Below are 9,396 nucleotides of genomic sequence, written 5' to 3'. Positions count from 1 at the left end.
TCGTGAATGAAAAGAAAAGAAACCCAACAGGATCCTGTAAAATGGTTTTATTCTTTCTGTTTTGCGTTCTGTCCCTCTGAGATGACTGATCTAGAAATGACACTTCCTTACCCCCACCCTGTTAGTGAGCTGATATGAACCCTGTCAGGCGTCTGCTTAGCCTGAGGAAAGACGGTCCCAATACTCTCCTCCGGTTTCTAGAAAACTACAAAACAAGAGAAGCAGAAGTGCCATGTGGGCCACTACTGTCCCCCTCCCACTGGGCTTGGAGCCTACAGGAGGGGGGGATGTAGGAGAGGAAGCAGGTTAGAGGTATCGGTACACAGCCCAGACCACAGAGGGATTCTACCCCACTGCAGGAAGGTTTCCACTGCAGGAAGGTTTCCACTGCAGGAAGGTTTCCCTTTCTTCTTCCTATCTTCCTATCTACTCTAGCTGTGTCTGACCAAAGATGATGATGATGAGACCAGGGGTACCTGGACAAGAAGCAGGAGTGAGGAAACATGTTTTATCAGTTGGAGTTCAGTGATCTTCACTTCAAGGCAATATTTCCCCCTGAAACAGGAGTGTTCTGTAAGGCAGAACAAGGACATGTTTCCATCTATCAACATTTAGTATCAGGAAGAGGAGGGGTGCATCTCAACACCGCAGCATGGTTCCCTAGTGTCTTCCTATCCCGTACCTCAGAGTTAATCCTTTCTCTCGATAGCGGAGGGAGAACGAGAGGGAGCCACATCAGTGTTGAGATGCTACCAGAGCAGCTACCCTCTCCTCCTCTCCCAGAGCAGCTGCCCTCTCCTCCCCCAGAGCAGCTACCCTCTCCTCCCCCAGAGCAGCTGCCCTCTCCTTCCCCAGAGCAGCTACCCTCTCCTCCTTCCCTAGAGCAGCTGCCCTCTCCTCCCCCAGAGCAGCTACCCTCTCCTCCCCCAGAGCAGCTACCCTCTCCTCCTCCCCCAGAGCAGCTACCCTCTCCTCCCCCAGAGCAGCTACCCTCTCCTCCTCCCCCAGAGAAGCTGCCCTCTCCTTCTCCCCCAGAGCAGCTACCCTCTCCTTCTCCCCCAGAGCAGCTACCCTCTCCTTCTCCCCCAGAGCAGCTACCCTCTCCTTCCCCAGAGCAGCTGCCCTCTCCTTCTCCCCCAGAGCAGCTACCCTCTCCTCCTCCCCCAGAGCAGCTACCCTCTCCTCCTCCTCCAGAGCAGCTACCCTCTCCTTCTCCCCCAGAGCAGCTACCCTCTCCTCCCCCAGAGAAGCTGCCCTCTCCTTCTCCCCCAGAGCAGCTGCCCTCTCCTCCTTCCCCAGAGCAGCTACCCTCTCCTTCTCCCCCAGAGCAGCTACCCTCTCCTCCTTCCCCAGAGCAGCTACCCTCTCCTCCTTCCCTAGAGCAGCTGCCCTCTCCTCCCCCAGAGCAGCTACCCTCTCCTTCTCCCCCAGAGCAGCTACCCTCTCCTCCTTCCCCAGAGCAGCTACCCTCTCCTCCTCCCCCAGAGCAGCTACCCTCTCCTCCTTCCCCAGAGCAGCTACCCTCTCCTCCTTCCCCAGAGCAGCTACCCTCTCCTCCTTCCCCAGAGCAGCTACCCTCTCCTCCTTCCCCAGAGCAGCTACCCTCTCCTCCCCCAGAGCAGCTACCCTCTCCTCCTCCCCCAGAGCAGCTACCCTCTCCTCCTCCCCCAGAGCAGCTACCCTCTCCTCCTCCCCAGAGCAGCTGCCCTCTCCTCCCCCAGACAGGCTGGTCTACTCACAGATAAGAACCTTCTAGAACACAGTGTCAGTAGAACAACCTACTGAAACTCAAACACTGAGGGAGCCCACTTGTCTGGTTTTCTAAACATGATAAAATAATTCCCCAAAAAATAAAACAGGGTGATGAAAAGGAAAAAAATAAAATTAAGAAAACCTTGGATTTAATTAATTTAGGATGACAGACATGCCCACTTAGCACAAACATATTTACAAGCTCAAAAAATAAAAGTAAAAAGGCCTTTTTAGTTGTCCTAATGCCTCTAACCCGCACTCTCTTCTTCATCTGTTTCCTCCTTTTATCCAAAATAAAAGTTGTACACATAAGAGTTATGAAAATATAGAATATTCCAACACAATTTTTTCTTGGACCGTGTCGTCCTCTCCTCCTCCTCCTCCTCCTCGTCTTCTCCACCTCCTCCTCCTCTCCTCCTCCCTACGGGTGCTGAGGGGGTGTTGGGAGTTGCTGCTGGGTCCCACTGGCCTGTCCCAACCCTAACCCTGACCTCTCCCTGACCCCGAGGCGTGGTTTGGGGTTTGAGGGTCACGCTCAAATCGTAAGGTCACAGTTCGTCGCGGTCCCTGAGAATGGTGTAGCGAGTTTCACTGGGGGCGAGCTTCTGGAAGGAGCTCTCTGGAGGGTCACTCGCCGCTACCTGAATCTCCTGCAGACGGGACACGCATAGTTAGGCACACACACGCACCCTTACAAACACACACGCACCCTTTCGCGTACACACACACACACCCTTACAAACACACACACACACCCTTACAAACACACGCACCCTTACAAACACACACGCACCCTTACAAACACACACGCGCCCTTACAAACACACACACACACCCTTACAAACACACGCACCCTTACAAACACACACGCACCCTTACAAACACACACGCACCCTTACAAACACACACGCACCCTTACAAACACACACACCCTTACAAACACACACGCACCCTTACAAACACACACGCACCCTTACAAACACACACGCACCCTTACAAACACACACGCACCCTTACAAACACACGCACCCTAACAAACACACGCACCCTTACAAACACACAGGCCATGATTGGCCTGCCTTACCTCTCCAGGTGTGCTGTCCGTGGGGTCAGGCCCGTGGTGGAACTCTCGATGGAGCTTCCCAGAGTGCAGGTCCAGCACAAACTGCCTCAGTTTCCCAGGGATCCTAGCAAACACACAAAGGAGGAGACACGGTTCCAGCTACATATCCAAACAGAAACACATGAACATGGGCTGAGCACACAGAGGAGCTGATTGGAATAAACACATTCTGATTGGACAACCCTGTGTTGGGCTGAACGAGAGATGAACCATCTGTCCACAACCCCAGCTGTGCTCTGGATAATGAGATGGGGTCAGTGTTCAGAGTCACGTCAGAGGAGCCGAGAAGTCTCTCTCTCAGACACACACACACACACACAAACATATATCCTGCAAATGAAATGATTCACCGTGTGCCACATGCAGAGAGGGCTGGTGATGTAATTTGGTTTGGGGGGGGGGGTCAGCCCTGAGGGGTGAGTCTGATCAAACCCTGATTGGGAAGGAGGAGGGGTGGGGTGTAAATATGATTAGATTAGACCAGATTAGTTTAGCACTAATTGCACGTGCCAAATCATGTCACATTAGCTTGTTGTCCCGGCCTGCTGCAGACTGGATGAGGGGCGACGCGTCTGAGATTCACTTCATCTCAGGGTGGTTAGTGTTAGACTCAACATCTGACAGCAATCTAATGGGAAACCGTGGCAACACGCCAACACGCTATCTGCAGCTCCACAGACATGGTTCTGACTGCAGTTCATTCAACAGGATGGTCAAAATGCATTCTGGTACCCCAAAGACTAATCTGAAGCAGAAGGCATTATGTATGTGTATTAGGGCAGTCAAAATTGCTCAAAAATGACGTTCGAATATTCCCTTTAAAAAAACACATATATTCAATTATATATCCGAATTTCTGGTTGCGCATTAGGTACGTCAATAACAGGACAAGTTAATACAACGAAACATAACTACTTGTATACTGTAGGTAGGTCTAATGTATTTAAGTTTAAACATATTTGACAAATTATCTATACAAAAATAAGTAAATGAACTAATGGCCAAGACCGCAGACCTTGGCCTCTCAATCACACACACACACGCACTCTTTCTTTCTCATTCAGATGTAGCCTCAAGTTGCTAGTTGTTGAATGGTAAGCTAACGCTAACTCTAGCTTACATAGTTTACACACTACTTTAGCTGTAGGCTCAACAAGTTTACCATCAACTGACCAAAATCCGAAATATTTCCAAGCATCACTCTTTAGATTTTTGGGGTTACAATCACTTTTTCTGCTGCGGTCCAGCTGGGTTCTGCACTTACTGCCATCTTCCACGCAAGTCAACTGTCAGCAGTGACGCTCAGGCACGCGCCCACCCGCAAAGCAGACAGACGCACTGTCGCTGTTTTTTGTTTGTTTGTTTTTTTACATTCGTATATTAATTTAACATTCGAAATTCGTTTTTTTAACCTCTATTCGAATACATATTTGAATTTAGAATATTCGTTGACAGCCCTAATGTGTATATACATACTGTACACACACACACACACACACACACACAGAGTCCCATCACCAGCAGGATAAGAAGAGAGGGTACTCACGCCAGGTCTTTGTATTCAGGGAAGACATACATATGTCTGAAGGAGTCAATAGCGATGACAGGACAGTCAGCGGGCGTCTTCTGAATGTGTAGCAGAGGGTGGCGGAACTTGTCACAGTCCGCATGCAGGAAGTTAATAGACCCTGTGAAGGGAGAGGCCTGGTTAACCAGGAAGTAGGACACCAACATGGCTAACCCGAACAAGGTGAGCTGGTTCACTGCAGCAGCTGATGCACTGGAACCCCCCCCCCCCATCCAGCCACACACACACACACACACACTACCTTTCTCGCTGATGAGCTGGCGAGCCACCTCGTGCTGGAACTTCTCCAGGCTGGTGGTGTCCTCCTTCAGATGGAACAGAATGAGGAACGGAATCCCTTCCTCTGTCAGCTCCTGGACAACACACATAGACACACAGATATATGAGGTTGTTTAGTGCAGGGGGAGTGGAAGTGTACAAGTGTGTTTGTGTGTGTGTGTCGGGAGTGTGTGTGTGTGTGTTGGTCTGGCCATCCGAATGAGAGCTCACCTCTCCGTTTTCGAAGGTTATCTCTCGGACCAGGGGAACACACTTGTCCTGCGCCCAGGCGTACGTCAGGTCAAAGTTGGTTAGCGAGCCTAGGTACACCATGTCAGGAATGGTCTCTCCTACAGGCTTGTAGATTACGTTGTCTCCACTGAATCTTTCTGTGTCAGACACCTCACTGTCCGAGAGAAGGGGGGTTATCACATGATAGAAACCCAGACAGAAAGCATGTGTGTGAGCCAGGAGGAGTATTGACCCTGCAGGAGGCTGTCAGGACACAGCCCGTCTCACCCGAATGCAGCAGAGAAGGAGCAGTCGTCTCGTAGGATGTTGGCCACCTTCTGGAAGGTACGGTAGTTGTCCGAGTCCTTCTGCTCAAAGTAACCTATGACGTTCCGCTTACTCCTCTGAAGAGAGACACAGAGGAGTTATTTAAACAAATTATTGGATTTTGAGTGAGTGTCATGCGTGTGTCGTTCCAGGTGAATGTGTGTCATGCGTGTGGTTCTAGGTGAGTGCGTGTGTTCCACTCACATCCACAGTATTGACCTCCTCCAGGAACTGGAGTTCTTTAACTGGGTCGACTTTCTGCTGGCGGATGAAGTCTGCTATGGCTGTGACTGACCTCTGACCCCGGTACTCTCTCTTCATCATCATGCCATTCCTGAACAGTTTCAGCGTTGGGTACTTACTGATGCGGTACCTCTGGGCTATGTCCGCTATGCACACAGGACAGGGAGGGTTAACACCCAGGTATGGAGGGATGTAAAGGACAGGCCGGGGAAGAAAGAGAAGAGGAGTGAAAGAGTGTGGGGGAATTACTGATAGAGAGACCAGCGTCTAAAGACACTGCCGTCAGTCTCCTCTGATCTCAAAGATGAAAGCAAGCCCCCGCGGAGAGTAAATATAGATGTGTGTGTAAGTGTGTGTGTGTGTGGCAGGTGTCAGTCTCTCTACAGGGTGTCTCTAAGCCTCCCATCTTCACAGGCTGTGGCAGTTTTGTCATTAGTCTTCAAACAGTTTGCAGGTCATCAATAATTCTCTTTAATTTGCTTTATCTCAAAGGCTGTGCCTGATGGTCTATGTGTGTGTGTGTGTGTGTGTGTGTGCGGTTCAGATGTGGGCCATATCACATATTGTGGTGTGTGTGTGTTGTACAAATGTTCTATAATACAGTAAATATTGAGGCCTGTGTGTGTGTGTGTGTGTGTGTGTGTGTGTGTGTGTGTAACTCACAGTGCTGGTCACAGTGTGTGTGTGTTTGTGTGTGTGTGTGTGTGTGTGTGTAACTCACAGTGCTGGTCACAGTCAACTCGTGCAAACACCACCTGGGAGGCGTCTGGGTACTCCTCTCTCGCCACATTGGACGCCTCCTCAAAGATGGGGTGGAGCATCTGGCTGAACCTACACCTGGGGGTGAGAACACTGTTACAGCCACACCCACTAACACCTGACTGTCTGTTCACTGGGGGTGACAACACTGTTACAGCCACACCCACTAACACCTGACTGTCTGTTCACTGGGGGTGAGAACACTGTTACAGCCACACCCACTAACACCTGACTGTCTGTTCACTGGGGGTGAGAACACTGTTACAGCCACACCCACTAACACCTGACTGTCTGTTCACTGGGGGTGAGAACACTGTTACAGCCACACCCACTAACACCTGACTGTCTGTTCACTGGGGGTGACAACACCTAGCACGGCAATACCAGGGTTTGTTAGTTAAGGTGGTAGTGTGGGGTTTGCTGTCAGACCGGGGTAGACTAATGCGTTCTGCAGAGAAGGGAGACTGGCGTTTGGGAACCCTAACCCTAAAACAGGACAGAGTAACATGGCGGATATTGGATATGTATTTTAAAAAACGTAGTTAAGGCGGCAGGCATGTGTTGCTTAGGTGGCCGCCTTAACTGAAAAGTGCTGAGGGAAACCCTGAACACCCACTAACACCTGACTGTCTCTTCCCAGTGACAAGATAACAACAGGCTTAAGACAGCATCATTTGGTTATCTTAAAACAGGATGTGACCTATGCAGAATGTTATCTGATATTGATGCTGGCAGTGGCGTGTCATGTGACAGGAGGGAGCAGGAACACACTTACCAGTCTGCATAGAAATTCACCAACGACACTCCTGCATTATCTGAAAATAAGCCAACACATGTTAAACTGTCTGTATTCACACAAACAGTACTCTGAATTACAAGTGTTAATTAAGAAACTTTGAGTAATGGGGGGGAGGGGGGGGGAGTATAAATAGTTGAGCGTGGGTACAATTATCTGTCCTAGAGAGAGGGGAGAGAGACCCTTTCTTGACTGACCACAGAAATACTGTTGCAACTATTCACTTCTGTTCCTTGATTTTGTGCTGTACTTTCTAAACACACTATTTGCATGTTGCTTTGGAAAAAAGGCATGAGCTAAATGAGTAGAATGGTAGAATGTGAAAGAGCAAGACGTACTGAGGATGTCATCGATGTTTCCAGAATCTAGACTGGTGATCTCAGCCTTCCCTGGGGAGGAAAGACCCATCACCTACACACACACACACACACACACACACACACACACACACACACACACACACACACACACACACACACACACACACACACACACACACACACACACACACACACACACACACACACACACACACACACACACACACACACACACAGAGAGAGAGAGAGAGAGATGAGCCAACAGCATCTGAACACCAGCTTGTTATGCAGCATCTAGAAAAACCTGATTCACACACAAATGAACAGTCCTAGAAAAACCTGATTCACACACAAATGAACAGTCCTCGATTGGTATATAAATATTACACAATGTGCAACAAGGCAGACAAATTTATCTGAAGAGCATTTCAGACTACCAAGTCTGAAATGTGGGTCAATACCACACTAGAGCTACACCAGCATGACAGACCAATCTCATGCCCCCTCTTCCTGCAGCAGCTAGCAGCACTTCCACACATGAACAACACAGCAACAGGACACAGGACAGAGGCTCAACCTAAAGGTGGTTACGGACTCTGAGGGGAAAAGGTGCTCATCTGAAGGTATCAGGTCATGTGACATCCTGTTAAGCAGGATGTGGCTGTGATACAATGCTCCAATATTTGTTTAAGTTAACAAGCTTATGTTTCAGTGCTGTGTCCATAGGATTCTGCATTGTGTACAGCCATGCTCCTTCCCCACCAAAAACACTCATTACAAGCTATTTCCAGAATCTAGGGTGTGGATGCCAACTAGGTGACCATAAAGTAGACACTGCCCTCCTGGTCTCTCTCCTACACCCTTAAGATACCTCATCTACTGGTGAAGAATAAAGGACATGACTGGTATTCAAAAGCATTTATGTGGAAGATATTGATCAACAAGGACTGTGGAAAATAAATGTAAGAAGCACTACCCTGCGGGTGGAAAAGTTATACAGGCCTCAGCTGTGAGCAGCAGAGCAGCAGAGCGGCAGCGTGTCTGTTTCCGGGTTGTAAACCAATAGAAATGAGCCACAACAGAGGAATTCACAAACCGGCTAGCTAGCTAGCAGCATCCATAGGAACACACGGATATCAAGTGCAATCTGCAACTAACTAACAAAGTAACCGAGATAAGATGGATTTATTACTTTATTAAATATGTTGCATAAACACCATATACTGACGGCCAGCTGTAATATTCTAACAGGAAAGCATGCAATTTGCTGGCTAGCGAGTTACTCACAAACCTTGACTTTACATAACTTAAGATTCAGCCCATAAAGAAGAGTAAGTGATTACAAATATTTGTGAATTTGGAATAACCAGCTAACTTTTTAAAACGATTAAAGGTTAGTCTTGTTGCTCGTTAACGTTAGATGCATGTGAAGAAACGAGTGGCTGATTGTGCAGGCTGTGCTAGCAAGAGGGCTCGCACACTAGCGAGCGCTATGTTTGTCTGCTAAGATAGATTGATTATTGTGTGCTACATTGTCAGGTCATACTTACTAGCCATTTACCAAACTTCCTTTGAAAAGATATTATGAGAAAATGTCAGCAAAGGCCGATGGCCATTTGTGATTCTTGCTCCTCCACCATGAAATATTAAGCTAACTAGCCTGTCTCCTATACAGTGAATTAGCTAGCTAACTTTAGCAGCTAGCTGTGACAGTGCAGCTCAGAAGGTGAAGCAGTTCGGCATACAAAGTTACATCGCATGTGCTTACCAGCAATATCGTGACGTAGCGGGTATCGATAAAGGGTAATATTGGTGACAGTTTCATTGTATAGTGGAGTTAGTAGAGGTTATGATGTTGTTCGGTCTTTCTCGACGCCACTGACTTCACTGCAGCAGGAAACGGACGGAGAGTTTAGCTTCCACAGAACCCACGGTGACCACGGTAATGTGATAAAGACTTCCGGGATATGCCACTTATGTGGATGGGAAATGTAGTTAA

At 48.6% G+C, this 9,396-nt stretch overlaps 1 protein-coding gene across 1 annotated transcript; it reads right to left on the bottom strand.

Annotated features, from left to right (window-relative positions):
* Positions 1–1,884: 1,884 nt before the first annotated feature.
* erp44 (endoplasmic reticulum protein 44) lies at positions 1,885–9,318 on the bottom strand. The gene is made up of 11 exons (XM_084669115.1): positions 9,166–9,318; positions 7,416–7,488; positions 7,057–7,096; positions 6,244–6,359; positions 5,484–5,668; positions 5,241–5,356; positions 4,953–5,127; positions 4,705–4,816; positions 4,422–4,563; positions 2,837–2,939; positions 1,885–2,402 (listed from the first exon to the last, which is right to left on the bottom strand). Exons 1-11 carry the CDS (start codon positions 9,220–9,222, stop codon positions 2,301–2,303), a joined length of 1,221 nt encoding a protein of 406 aa, XP_084525241.1. The 5' UTR covers positions 9,223–9,318; the 3' UTR covers positions 1,885–2,300.
* Positions 9,319–9,396: the final 78 nt, after the last annotated feature.

The sequence above is a fragment of the Hypomesus nipponensis genome, chromosome 2 (assembly GCF_054491055.1).
Source record: "Hypomesus nipponensis isolate SF chromosome 2, ASM5449105v1, whole genome shotgun sequence".
Taxonomy (NCBI): Eukaryota; Metazoa; Chordata; class Actinopteri; order Osmeriformes; family Osmeridae; genus Hypomesus; species Hypomesus nipponensis.
This window is presented reverse-complemented; position numbering and strand designations above follow the sequence as displayed.